The sequence below is a fragment of the Nyctibius grandis genome, chromosome 4 (genome assembly GCF_013368605.1).
Source record: "Nyctibius grandis isolate bNycGra1 chromosome 4, bNycGra1.pri, whole genome shotgun sequence".
Lineage (NCBI taxonomy): Eukaryota > Metazoa > Chordata > Aves > Nyctibiiformes > Nyctibiidae > Nyctibius > Nyctibius grandis.
In genome coordinates this window covers 67,532,347-67,546,814 of record NC_090661.1, presented here as the reverse complement: position 1 = coordinate 67,546,814, position 14,468 = coordinate 67,532,347, and the positions used below count along the sequence as shown (strand labels likewise).

Sequence of the window (14,468 nt, the reverse complement as noted above, 5' to 3'; positions counted from 1 at the left end):
GTCCCGGGGCTGGCGGGTGGGGCGGCCCCGGGGCCGCGCAGTCAAGGCTGCGGCGATAAGCGCTGGGTTTGTAGGGGAGAGGCCGTGCATGTGGCAGGGGCTGAAGGTCGGTGTCTGGGAGCGGGGCCCTCGTATTGTTTCCCTTCCCCGACGTGCCCCCGAGGGGAGCGGGGGGCTGCTCGGCCTGCTGCGCATAAACAGCGCTGGGCGCTGCAGGTCCTCGGGCGTTGGGCGGGTGTCCAGGGCGGGTTGGCTTTGGTGTTCAAAGATCCAAAACTCGAGCTGCAGTCACCCCCAGCGCTTGTCACAGGACACACTGCATCCCCTTTGCAGGAGGCAGCAGCTCGTTTTGCAGCATGGAGGCCTTCCCCACCCAGATTTCTGCAGTAAAGCTACCCTTGGCCATGCCTCCCGCTGCGCCAGCTGCCAAGGCAAACCCAGTTCTCCCATACGCCTGCTCTGGCCAACATTTCAGACCTTGGGTTTAAACCCTGGTCTCTGAAATCAGTGGTGTTGGATACCCACAAGTACTAAAAACCCAGGGACTGCAGCGTTTCTGGACATCACTCTCCTCTACGGCTCTTCACCATAGATTCGCTAGTGCATATGTGCAGAGGTGCAAAACTCTGTTCTTACAACCTTGATGTTTCAAAGTCTTTCACATCAGGAGGTACAGATACAAAAGGAACCTGTAATAATTCCTTGCCAGACACTTGACACAAATGCATGCAGAGCTCATATAGGACAGGCCGCATAGCTGTTCAGAGAGGCACACAGACCCTGTTCCCAAAATCTGACGGGCTAAGGCCCCTCATCTATCAGGAGACTTAGCACAGGATGGCCGTGTTTACCACACACAGCTGCCCAGTCTGTCCCAGCTCCACCAATGACCAAAAGATTCATGAATCAACACCTGAATTGCCACAAAATTTGCATTACAGCTTTCCAAGGCAAAGCACAGCCATGGTTCACCTTTAAACCTTTAGGTTCTGACTGATTTTTCAGCAAACCAGTCAGAACCTAATCCATATGGCAAGGGAAATGTAACAGAAAAATAAAAATACACTGTCAGCATACTTTGTTTCTGTAAATAGCACCAATCCTCAACTGTGTCTAAACTAATTAAATGGTGGTTGTGTTTCAGAACAGAAACAGGCCTTTGAAGGTTATGAAGGAAGACCATCACAGGAACTATGACTGGTCACAGTTATACATCATGGTTACAGATATTCTTTGTATTTCCCTGTTTCTCCTGTTTTCTCCTGAGTTGAGAACTATTTTGTGTTAGTGCAATGCGTAGTGTAATTGAACCTTAATGCCACACAAAACACAAGTAATATAAATAAACAGCAAGTAATTTAAACTTTTTTCCTTACTTCCCAGTGGAAAATCAGGGCATGATGAACAAATTTTCTCATTGCAATATTCAGCCGTCCATCCCTGCCAGATCTTTATAAGCCCTGTAAAAAATTTTCTAGGTCTTATTTCCTCCTTGTGCTAAGCGCAGGTGGTGCACACACGATCACAGAGCTTTGCACCACGACACACCAGAACAGATAGTATAAAGCTGGAAGAGGACGTACACTGCACCTGCGCAGTGGGGTTTTTCCTGGCTATCCCCAAAGAGACAGGTACACAGCAGCTCAGGCTGAGTGCAGGAAGGATGCATAGGAGAAGCTCCCGAGGTCCCACCATCCTTGACTGGTGAGCGGTGAGACTTTATCCTGTAACTCTGTGCTTCAGCCCTTCTTTTACAACAAAATTGAGTAAAATAGATTTCTCCTGTTTAAAAAAAAAACCCAAAAACTTCAGTTACGCAGTTCTTGCGTATTTGTTCACTTGCACAGTCGCCATCAGTGGGGATTTTACTGCCTGTCCCCAAGATTACAAAGACAGGCATGAAGTGCCTGCTCCATGCATGAAGGCATGCTCGGTGTGAGACTGAGCATGGGAAGGAGGGCATTGGAAAAATTTACAAGGTCCTTTACAAGGTAATGTCCCTTCTTGACATTTTCCAACTTATAAAAAGTAAATACAGTCATCTCATTAGTATTATCTTAATGATAGATAAATATACTTAGAAATTATCTTAATTATACACACCCAAGTCTATTAAAAAGATTTTGAGATCCCCACCAGCTAAAAAGCAGTAAAGCTACCACAGCCTGCAGCTTTTACATATGGCTGCTGTAAACCATCCGAATCATGCCAGACTGTGAGATTTCTTCTCAACCCCAAAGCAACTGGCAAAATGATGTGAGTTCAGGGCTGCCAGCTTCCAGTCTCACCTTGATGGCCAGCAGTGCTCTGACTTTCCTTCTGGAAGTACAACTTTGAGTGTTGACAGTAACATACGCTGTTTTTGTTGCTTCAGAGCCAGCAACTACTTAGAGAAGAGCTGTTTGACAAAGTACCAAAGCAAAGTGAAACAATCTCTTAAAGGATCACATCATAACGAAGCCCTTGGATTTGACCAACATCTAAATTCCCAAGGAAAACCAAAAATATTTCTCCTTCTAATGCCTGAACTTAGTTTCCACATAAGAAGCTAATTTTCACTTTCTGAAGAGGCCATTAATGCTGAAAGTTTTTAAAAGTCAACCAAAGTCAACCTGAACATCAACAGAAGGAATGACAGTTCTGTTGCACTTTGTGCCGTGATTGATGCAGACAGCACTTTGGCATTCAGTAAACATATTCTGATACCTATACAAAGTACTTAACTGCAGTTGTGAAGTGCAAGAGCCAATGTAAAGCTGAAGTACAAGGCTCTGTAAACAAAATGAGAAATAGTTACCAATGTGAGAGGTCACAGTCTTGCTCCACACCCTGCTGTGAACCTTGCTGAGGTTCCCCATTTTGACTCTGTGGCAGCAGATAACTGATCAGTTAAACTTGGCGCATAACATGATAATGTGCCTTATTCTTAAGAGTTACAAAAAAGTGCAATGGCACAATGGAACGGGGGGATAATGGATTGAGAGCTGTCCTGCGGAGAAAGACTTGGGGATACTGGTGGGTGAAAAATCGGACATGAGCAGGCAATGTGCACTTGCAGGCCACATTCTCCCCTTCTGCTCCGCTCTGGTGAGACCCCACCTGCAGCACTGCATCCAGCTCTGGGGTCCCCAGCACAGGAAAGACATGGACTTGTTGGAGCGAGTCCAGAGGAGGGCCACGAAGATGGTCAAAGGGCTGGAGCACCTCTCCTATGAAGACAGAGAGCTGGGGTTGTTCAGCCTGGAGAAGAGAAGGCGCTGGGGAGACCTTATTGTGGCCTTTTAATATATAAAGGGGGCTTATAAGAAAGATGGAGAAAGACTTTTTACCAGGTCCTGCAGTTACAGGACAAGAGGCAACGGTTTTAAACTGAAAGTGGGTAGATTTAGTTTGGGTATAAGGAAGAAATTATTTACAATGAGGATGGTGAGACACTGGAACGGGTTGCCTAAAGAAGTTGTGGATGCCCCATCATTGGAAGTGTTGAAGGTCAGGTTGGATGGGACTTTGAGCAACCTGGTCTAGTGAAAGATGTCCCTGCCCATGGCAGGGGGGTTGGACTAGATGACCTTTAAATGTTCCTTCCAACCCAAGCCATTCTGTGATTCTATGATTCTATAAAAGGAGTACATTTTCACAGATTTATGGGTGAAGTGCTTCCTCTTTGAATGTTCACAAGGGGGCCTCAGATGACTTGGTGGCAGCCCTGGTAATAATACTGCAAGAGCATGGGTGTGAATATTTTCCATAGTACTGTCATGAAATTTCTTTGATCTGTGTTAGAGTAAATAAAGCTCCAGTGCAATTATCTAAGATTGTTTCAGTGTCTGTATAAAACATAGATTTGAAAAATGCTCTTACTTCACTAAATTATTTATGCGGGTACAATAACGTTAAAGTCAATAGCAGTAAGTAGAGCAGCACTATATTCCCCTTTCCTGTATTTCCTCTTCCACTGTGAGCAAAACAGGACAGCTTCTAAGGAGAAAAGCTCTTTGTTTTGTTTAGGAAAACAACATTTTAAAGAGAATCCATCATATAATGAATGCAAGTGAAGCAAGGCCTGTTTTGACTCCAAGGTATCTGCTTCAGAATGTTACCTATGCCATATGGTTTAGTGTTGCTAGAAGAGGAGACAAACACACACACATCCAGGCAAAGACAGTCCCTTGTGAATGTAATGGAGTGACAAAAATAGTTCTTACATAAATTTTATCAGACAGTGGATATATACATTCTTTCCATAGTTTTTATTTTATATCTAGTTTTATCGCAAATTATTATTTAAGAAAATGTTCTCTCTTTTGCAATAAAATTCATGGAAAAGTTAAAAATTTGCCCTAGGTAAGGGACATCCATTCGAGCCTTTTAAATCATTTTGATCTGATGCTGATTTGAGGTACAATCCTGCTGCCACTATGTCGGTGAAATTTTTCCAGTTGCTTACAAAGAGCAGAAGCTGCCTGCTTTCTGCATCAGAATTACCTTCTCGAGTTCAAGTCTCTGAGTTTTTGTGCACTTAAGCCTCTGCATTCCTAGCTACCATAATCTCCTCTCATTTCAGCTTTTAGCATATTGTTCAGTCTTCATGTTTTTTCACGGACAGCCCCTTCTGCTTGCCTTCTTACTCAGGCCACTTAAAGACAGACATGAAGGAAATAACTTCCATTTTTTTTTCCTGCAGATCTCTCCTTAATTTTACTTACTCCTGGCATCCATTTCATTTCAGTCTGTTTAGTTAAGGTTTTGTGTGTGAGCTCCCATCAGTTTAAAACCTGGGAGTCTAGTTCTAATTAGGGCAAGTTGAACTACTGCGTCTTCTATCCATTTTTAAAACAGTAAATAAAACTGTTGGTACTGTCTTCCTTAAAAAATCACTTTCTTGCCAGAGTAAGCTACATCTGTATCAGTAAGTCAAACAGGGCCAAGGCGTGGAGTCATATACTGGCATATGATGATCCATACTTTTAAACTGTTATTGTAGTTCATGGTATAGCCTTGCCCACAAATACTGTCCCAAGGAATGTGGGGTATGTCTGAGGGGCATCAGCTACAGACACAAGCCAGGTCAGGCCAGTTGGTCTCAGGACTAGAAAGTCCACATATTGTTTTACTTACTAGCAAAGACATAACAAACAGAGTTACACAAGTCTTTGCAACTGTTTAGTTAAGCAAACCCTAAGTTAAAGTGGTGTAACTGTGAGTTAATCATTGTTTCCTCCTCTCCCTGCCCTACACTTCACTGTTTCCTCCCTCAGAAAAAAAAAATACCTAGAAAAACAGCTGACAAGTGGCAAGACAATTCTCATCCAGCCAGCCAGGACAAATATAGGAAGCATCTTCAGACACAGAAGTGGATGACTCCTGGTTGTTGGTCAGCGACTTTTTGTGGCACCACCTGGGACAGATTTCCACAATATAAGAAGCAAGAGCCATTTTCTACCCTCTACCCGGTGTGACAGTTGTGTTTGAAGCTGTAAAACTCTGCAGTGATCCCAGCCACCTGCAGCTACACTGGGCCCTGCCCTTCTTCCAAATTTCACATCCATGACTTTTCAATTAGACTATAAACTGCTTGGTTTCGCTTTTTGTTTGCAAAGTGCTCAGCGTGCTTTTACTGACACCTGCATTAACTGTATCTGTTTAAAAGGGGCATATTACTTTTTAAAGGACAATGTTTGCCTCCAGGCAAAGAGCTCCTGCACATCAAGTCTCCCTCACTGACCTAACTGGATATTTGAATGTGACTTAAGTGTTCCAGATGTGTCCTTCACATAAGGGTGAATTTGATTCAGGGCTGCCTCCCTGACCTCTGCTCATTCCTCTAGACCACACTACTTCTGACTTCTCTTCCTGTTTATTGACATTAAAAGCACTTTTACTCAAAAATAATAAAATGAGAAATCCAGAAAAACTCCAACCTTTTCTGCAAGAGATGAAGGTAAGATTTGTTTAGTATGATGGAACAGTGATGGAACCCCTAGGCCTAATCCATTTCCTTTTCATAACATACTTTCTTTAGTTTACATTAAGGGGTATGACCAAATCACCTGTGTTTATATAAATAACAGAAATACAGAACACATTAAGCTATTGGAACAAAACTCCATTTGATGATAATGCCATTTGGTTTGTGTGACATTACTTCAATGTATTTCTTCATGATTATTCAAACTAAATATTAGAAGAGGCCTAGATACAAATATATGAAGGACTTTTCCTCAGAGGAATAGCTATAGATAAGGCTAGAACATATCTGAACATACCATGTCATGAATATATAACATCTGGATAAGTGAGGGAAAGCAAGACTTTCATGTTTTTCTTTAAAAAAGTCTTTCTTGCTTTCTTGATATGGAACAAACCTCTTCTGATGGTGAAGAAGAGGCAGACATTATCATTGATATTTATGTGCTGATTCTTAGATCCCTGTTCTGCATCTATCATCCTGGGCTGGGTTACAAGGCCACCAAAGTCAATGGAAAGATTTGTGCCCCCTTTTCCACATTTGGAATTTTCCAAATACATATATAGCTATATAAAACAATATTTATTCAATTTAAATCTGTTGTGATGAATCTAGAAAGGTTTCCTTCTGCATAGGCTCGCTCACTGCACTAGTACTGAAAAGATTACTCATGCAGGGAACTAGGGAAAACTTTCTCTCTTGCAACATTTGACATTAAGTGAGGGACAAGAGGAGGAGAAGAAGGTGGTGTCCAAAAGGCTGATTCTGCAGAGCTTCATCTCCCTGTGCACCTGCTATTGTCAGCAGAAACAAACTCCATTGTGAGGGTGGCCAGGGAACATAAATTAGGAACCTGCTCTGAATCCTGCACTGAAAGATTTTCTCTTCCTCCGTCTCCTTACACAGAGGTAGCTTATGGAGTAGTTTATGGAGGGAATGTCTCCAAAACCCATGAAAAGATACTTGAGGGAACCAGTCCTTTAGTAGCTGTTAGCCAATGACAGAATCAGGTAACTAGAATTCCTTTCCTAATCCCCAAATTATTGTATTTTTTCTTAATTATTAGTACTACTTTTTTGACAGCCTCTTAATAGTACAGTTTTCCTAGACAGTTAGTTTCCCTTCATTTTCATTAATGTATGCCTCTTTGGTTTTAATACAGCACTAAATTAAAGTTTACTTCTTTTTTTACACTCGTTATTAACAATTCCAGCACAAATCTGGGACGGGGCTCACTCTCTTCCCTCTCTCAGGCACCCTCTGCTGGTCTGCCCACAGCAAAACACAAAATAGCACAGAATTTTCATTACCAACCATCGTTTTTAAGAGAAAAATCCAGATTTCTGTTTCTAAATCTTTTATTATCAGAACATAAACGATGAGGAAGATCAGCTTTGGGGCTGTAAACTGAGCATGGGGGAAGTTTTTTAATGAATTTAACAAAATAATTGCATAATCAAGCATATGAACCTGTGGAATTTCTCAGGCAAAAAGTCCAAAAGTGAACATGGCCTAAAAAGCTGATCACAGTCTGACCTGGCTCTTAGCACAACCCTGTGATTGGTATTTTAATGAAGATATTAAATAAGGAGCTCTAGAAGCACACGCTACTGGGGACTTTTTTTCTGTGCATCTTGGTTAACAGAAGTCATAGGCAGTAGTCCTGCATAGCTGGTACATATTTTAAGGAGGTAAAGAGGCAAGGAGCTGCAGTGGCTAAATATTAGCTTCCATCCCAGCAACACAATAAGCAGAGAGCTGATCTAATTATTCATCTGGGAAAATCCCTGGATGCCAGAGAAGTAAATTAAAGCACAGTGCTTTCTTAATCAGCTGAAGGATAGAGCATGCTGGTGTTGGAAGAGGGTAAGTTTGGTGCAGCTGGTACCCCAACAGTCCCCTTTCTGGTAACCAAAACCAAGAAAAAGTAGCTCTAAGACTGCTCTAACTACTACCGACATCTAAAGAAGTTTCCTGCACTGCCCAGTATCAGGCAGATGTGGGTCTGTCAGGAAGCTGGCCCTGTTCCTCTTCCGAAGTGTATCGGATGGTATGCTGCAAGAAGTTATGTTTGAAATCTGCAGGAACACGAATCCAAGATACGTACGTGATCTGAGGAGCATTTCACCTATTCCACTTTCTGAAGTCAACTTTGACTTGACATTAAGCCTCAGTGCAAGCAACCGGGTGCTTTGTTGAGGATCCATGAGCTTTCTGTGTGTGGTAGCACAGGTGTAAACCCAGAGAGGTTCAGGAGAGTCGCAAAAGAGAGTAACATTTTATTTTGCATGGCTGAGTTTTTTAATGATGTTAAAAAGCATTTTATATGATACAGCAACAGGCAAGATACTAGCCACAAGTGTTTAAAACAAAGCTATGTAAGCAGCCTCCTGTTACCTTTCCTGGGTAGGTAAATTCTTCTGGAGAAAGTGCAGTGGAGGGCCACCAAGATGAAGAGAGACTTAGAGAACCATCTTTGTTCTGCTGGAAGAAGAGAAGGATAAGGGGAGATTTTATTGCTGTCTTCAACTGCAGACTCTTTGCAGAAGTACATAGTGATAAGACAAGAGACAACAAACACAAATCACAACACAGGAAATTCTGATTGGAAACACAGAAACAGGTGCTCAGAGAGGTGGAATTTCCATCCTCAAAGATATTCAAAACTCAGTTGGACAAAGACCTGAGCAACCCCATCTTGTTGGACCTGCTTTGAGCCAGGGGTTGAACTAGATGACCTCTAGAAGTCCCTTCAAACCAAAATTATTCTATGATTTTATGATAAATGACTACTGTATCATTAATCCAGCTTAAACTGATGAAAGTAATTTTGACAGTCCTTTGACAGTACTAATGCTTCCCTGAACAAATAAGAAATTTAAACCCAATCCAGACTCGCTGAAGTGAGCGGGAATCTTGATTTTATCTTGAAAGGCATTGGATCAACTTCAACGCTTTTAGGATTCGTGTTCAGAAAAGATCCTAAACTTCATTTTTGTAAACAGCATTAAAAATTGCATCAGGGTGGTGGTGGACTTTTCTGTGGGTTTCTCAGCAGGTTGCTTTCGCAGTGAGATGAGAATGAAGCATTCCACAACCGCTGTTTCCAAGTATTCACAAGTTCTACCCAGAGCGTTAGCAGCAGAATGAAGTGTTTGCTCAGTGCTCTGATGGTATGTAACACTGCTTTTCAGTTAGCACTTGCAGGAAAATTCCCATTTGCTAACTGTTATTGGTAATGAGCCTCTCATCTAACTTGGGTTCAGCTCAGGTCAACTGCTACTTTCGTGTTGAGACACTGTCTATATTAATTGACATTTATGTCATAGAACGGCAATCTTGTGACCTCCGTAGAGTGAGCTAATGATTCCAATCCCATTTGCAGCAGGCTGCTGTGAATTAACATCGCCAATGCTTTCCCTTTTTCACCTCATCGTTTTTCTCATCTTTGTAAAACAGGCTTTTATCCTCTTCCTTATCTTGTCTCTTACAAGGGATTGTATTATTTATTTTGAACGTAAAACAGAGTAAAACAACACAAGGGAGTAATTAGAATATGATATGATAAATGTCAAGTACTAGCTGATTATTTTGATTGTTCCTATAAAGGTTAAAAAATGCAAAAAAGTGTCGTTGTAAAAACATAATGTATGCCTTTACACACACAAATATAATGGAAACATAGATTTCTCTTAATAAATACGAGCGATATACTACAATGAATGAAAACAAGCAAGAAAAGAAACATATTTCAAATCCTTAAAAGAAATCACATTCCCAAATCTCTCAAGGAGTAGTTGGACTCCTAATCCATTGGATTAACTGAAACTTCCTGAGAAGGAAGGATACGTTTCTGTTTAGGGTGGAGACTTGGATTATCTCCAAGTAGCATCCATGTTTTGAGTAATACTCTGATATTAAGCTGCACCACACTACTTGCACTTAAATGTTCCACAAAAGATCTTATGCTAATGTGACCTGCAATATGAGATCTTCCTTCCCTGATAGGTTCCTCCTCCTGAAACTCTGAGCTTGAAATGCACCACAAGCAGTTTATTTTCATAATGGCCCTCACTGCTTTGCTAACATTTTATTCTGCACCATCCCCAAAGAAACACAAAACCATTGGGGGGGGCAGGGGCGAGGGTTCTCACAAAAATGCTAAAAATCAAAATTACTACTTGTTTTGCTTTCCTAAGAAAACCATCACATATAGCTTGTGATCTCATATCCATTTTTATCGTGTCCTTTATGCCAGCAAACATGAAACAATGCCTTTACTTCTTACAGTCATACCACATCAGCACCTATGTAATGAAACTAAATTTAAACTTCAGTCAACTAAAAAAGGGGTAAGTGGCAAAATCCAGCACCAGAACAGGATTATCCTTTAAATCCTGGGCTCTCCAGAATCCTTAGTACGATGTAAAATCTATTTTGCAAAATCCTAAGCAATGTTCAGATTTCAAATATCTCCACACCTTGGCTATTTGATTCTGACATGTTGCTTTTAGTGTAATTTAACTATTTAATCGACTCACAAAAAAATTATGTCCTCAGCTGTGCCCCAGCTAACAGGCTTGTTAAAAGATTGAACACATTTATATGAATAAACATAGCAAAAAGTAGGTTTTGTTTGGTTGTACAAAGAAAGCGACTAGGTGCGGCTATTTAAAGAAGAAAAGGACTAGTAACACAAAAAAACGGAGTTTACAGAATATAAATCTTATCCTCTCATCAGAACTAATCTCCTTCACATCTGGAAATTCCAGTCTTTATCAAATTTCAGAATCTCTTGCTAGAATGTTAATAATTATAAAACTCTAAGAGCATCATAAGACTCTTGATGACTCAGTATGAAGTATTCTTATGCCTCAACAGTCTGACATGTAATTTTAGCAGTGATTGCTAAGCTAATTTTTAGGTTAAACAACTGACAATTGTAGGCAAGCCCATTAAAAGTGGCTGGGATAACAGCCATTTTTACAACATGCTAATGACTAAGGGTTTGATCCTGCAACACTGAGGTCAATGGAAGCTTTGTCACTGACTGCAGTGAGGATCCAGGCCTTCATGCACGGACTACTAATAGCAAATGAAAACAGCAACTTACATATACCCTCACATTTTTATAACAGAAGAACCATCTAATGAATGGAATAGGCTAAAGCCTAGCTGTTAAAATGTTCTGGTTGTTCTCTACTTCACAGCGTGTCTTATAGCAAAAGAAGATCTTGTCGAGAAAATGAAACTGCCAGCAATTGAACACAAAGACGTGGTAAGCATTCACCACTGACAGATGAAAGGTCAATAAAGTGTATCCCCCTCAGGTTGGAAAGAACCATAGAAAGGTACCTGGGCTGGAGTCCTGCCGTGTGTGAATGCGACCCAGCCTTTAGAATACTTAAAATCAACTTACGTTTTCTCCTAATGTTGTTTAAGCTGATTCATGGTTTCTAAGTAGAAGAGTAATGCAGATGGTTCCAATGAGACCATTTACATCGTACCATCATGAACATGGTAGGTAGCACAGGGGACAAAATGAATGGGCATACCCTGGCGTGCCATGCCAGCGCTTCTTCAGACATCACGATGTCTCTTCCATTTCAACCACTGAGGCAGATGAGATTCTAAAGGGAGAAAAAAAAATAAGAACAATAAATCGTTCTTTTTTTTCCTCACTTTTCATTTTCCTTAAAGTGCTTGCAGACTATATTGACATTCTTTTTTAATTTCCCCATTTCACATGAAAAGCAAATTTTCCTCCCACCAGCTCATCAATGACATTTTGCTACAGACAGAAGGAACCATGTGAAATGCAGGTGATTTGCAGATGAGCTCTGAAAACCTTGACAAACGGCATTTATCTTCCTGAGCTGCCTGAATTTTTGTCATCTTACTTTGGACTTTTGAAGAAATCGGGAGGTGCCATGCTTTTCCCATATTTCCCATACAAAAACGTAGGAGAAATATAGCAGGATAAAAATAACAACATTCTAGAATAAAGCTTTATATTAATTTTCAGCTTAAAAGGATTTTCCCCTCTATTGATATTTTGGTCTTTACTGTACTTTGCTTTTGCTGATTTTCCTGAATTGCAGGTTACTTCCATCAGCAAATTCTCACCGGAAAAATAACTCTCATGACTGAGCATTGCTTTCTGTCTCTTACAGCTCGAATAAGAAAACCGTATTGTGATGCCCTAATGATTTTGTACCTAATTTTGTAGATTGAAAAGTACTAGCATTTGTTTTTTAACATGTCCTAACTGTTTGCGTGTTGTTTTAAAAAGCTATCAGGAGACCATAAATCTCGTCTCAGAGGGGCCAAAGTGTGGCAGTTTGCGTAGCACTTTCAAGACTCCAGCAGAAAGTGAACTGTGTCAGAACTGCTGCATTTCAAGAATGTGAGACGTTGGCATACAGTGTTCTTCAAAAGTCTTTGTGACATCTTTCAGATAAATTCAGACTGGATACAGGATACACCCTAGGTGTGCGCTTTTGATGACTTAAACATCATGTGATTATTAATCACAGCTACAGTACTGGCATTTTGTGGCGTTCCCAATGGCACAGCTGCCTGAGCAGATACCTACAGATGTCATCACACCAGGGTGTTGCAGGGATAGTAGTACCAAGATGATGTAAAGCCTGCAGCATAGTCATCCAGCTGGCTTTTAGATTCCAAAAATAGGTACAGCCCCTTGGAGGAGATGGGGCAGGGCATCAGTACTTCACAAGCCAAGTATAAAGCTCCGGCAAGTTCATGATCACACTATTACAGGCCACACAAATCATTAATATGAAGATTTCTATTAGATAATCTCTAAGCACCACAGGTAATTAATTTTAGCCACCTAAAAATTCAGGGTCTAGTCTAGGTGGTCATCTCAGCTTCTTCTGTAGTCACAGAAACTACAGGAGAGAAAAAGTCCCCTTCAGACGGCAACTCACCCAACCTGCTTTAGACACCAACGTGAGCATGGGAGTAATGATCATCTGAAGGTGCCTGTCTCTCTCACTGAACCAAGACAGACTGGTCAACAGCTTGATTATACATCTAATATTTAGATGAGCGTTATTAGGTGATATAAATCCTATTCCAAACAAAACCCCACAGCCTATCAGCTTTTTAGGCTGCAGAGTAACTTCAAATACATTATTTCCCATCTACATCAAATGTTCATGGTAGACAATAAGAGGGCTGATAAGGAACGGAAGCTGAAACCAAAAGGCTCTGCTTTTCCTGACCTTTTGAATAAACTCCATGTGAGACACTGAAGGAAGGACAGCTTTTCCACTTGGGGATCAAGAAATCTAAATCATGTAACACAACAGTTAATATTTGTCCCCTCTTTAAAGAATATACAGACAAAATTCCAATACCTCATGATATTCCTTATAATAAAAGAAGTTTAACCAACTGGTATTAAAACTGAAAGAGTTAAAAGAAGCATTTTGGGCAATACCAACACGCAGAGATTACAGCAGACTCCTACAGAATATGGCCATTATGGTGGAAACGGATTCCAAAATGCAGTTAAATTGCCATGTGATCCCAGTAGCAACTGCAGTCCTGTATTCTCTTTTTATGAGAAATGATGTAATTGGGAACAGCTTCATTGGGCAAAGCGTGGAATTTTCTAAATTGACAGTTTCAGTGAATATATTGGACAAAATCATTCTCCTGCCTGCAATAACCAAGTGTGCATAGGTGGCAAATATCTGTTTATTTAGATATAGAGATTTTTTTTTTAAATTCTGTTGGCAAATACCATCCATCTAAAGACTTTTTTAAAGCTGTAACAGGAAGCAGAAAAAAATCTTCTAAAAATAATATTCTCTAAAATTATGCTGGGAACAGCACATCATTTTAAATATGCTTTACTATGCTAATATAAAATTCTTGTTCCAAACAGTGAAATATGATTGTTCTTAATAATTCAGGCATGGTTTATCACACAGTGTTGAAGGAGTTTTTCGCAATGGTTCTTGTTATGGCCTCCTTGACCGTGGTGCTAATGGCTCTAGTGACTACAGGTCCCAATGAGCTGTATCCCATCTTGATCTACAGCTGCAGGGAAAATAAAGAGTTGTATGCTGGGAGATGTAGTCTCATCAGCTACAAACAGGCATAGTCCGGTGATAGGTTACACACAGCTGTTTTATCCTAATTAAATGTGATATTTGAATTTCTTGTAAATATTTATTACCATTGTCAGTACAACAGGCCAGGAAAAACTAGCAAACTAAATAAAAGTTACACTTTAAGAAAATACTGTGGTAATTTGACTCCATCCAATTTCCCAAGAAAAACATATAAATAGAAAATGACAGCAGCAAACTCTCTGCTGTCATTACATTCCTGCAGTTTAAAACTAGGGCATCACAAAAAAAGCTGGGCCATGTTTTCCTTCACTTTTATTTAAAAAAAAAAGACACACACACAAAAACCCAGCTAATGCTGGGCAGTAGGTAACACCAAGTAGAATCTAAATTAA

At 40.5% G+C, this 14,468-nt stretch overlaps 1 protein-coding gene across 2 annotated transcripts in view; it reads right to left on the bottom strand.

Annotated features, from left to right (window-relative positions):
- The window catches only part of DHRS7 (dehydrogenase/reductase 7), a 36,328-nt gene that overhangs the window by 20,292 nt on the left and 1,568 nt on the right, over positions 1 to 14,468 (bottom strand). Inside the window, exons 2-3 of one of the 2 annotated variants that reach the window (XM_068398616.1) lie at positions 11,524 to 11,598; positions 8,366 to 8,452 (exon numbers count right to left, since the gene is read on the bottom strand). In XM_068398616.1, coding sequence (XP_068254717.1) covers positions 8,366 to 8,452; positions 11,524 to 11,536 — 100 coding nt within the window. In that variant the 5' untranslated portion in view covers positions 11,537 to 11,598. The remainder of the gene's footprint in view (positions 1 to 8,365; positions 8,453 to 11,523; positions 11,599 to 14,468) is intronic. The other variant, XM_068398617.1, reaches the window with a different exon arrangement.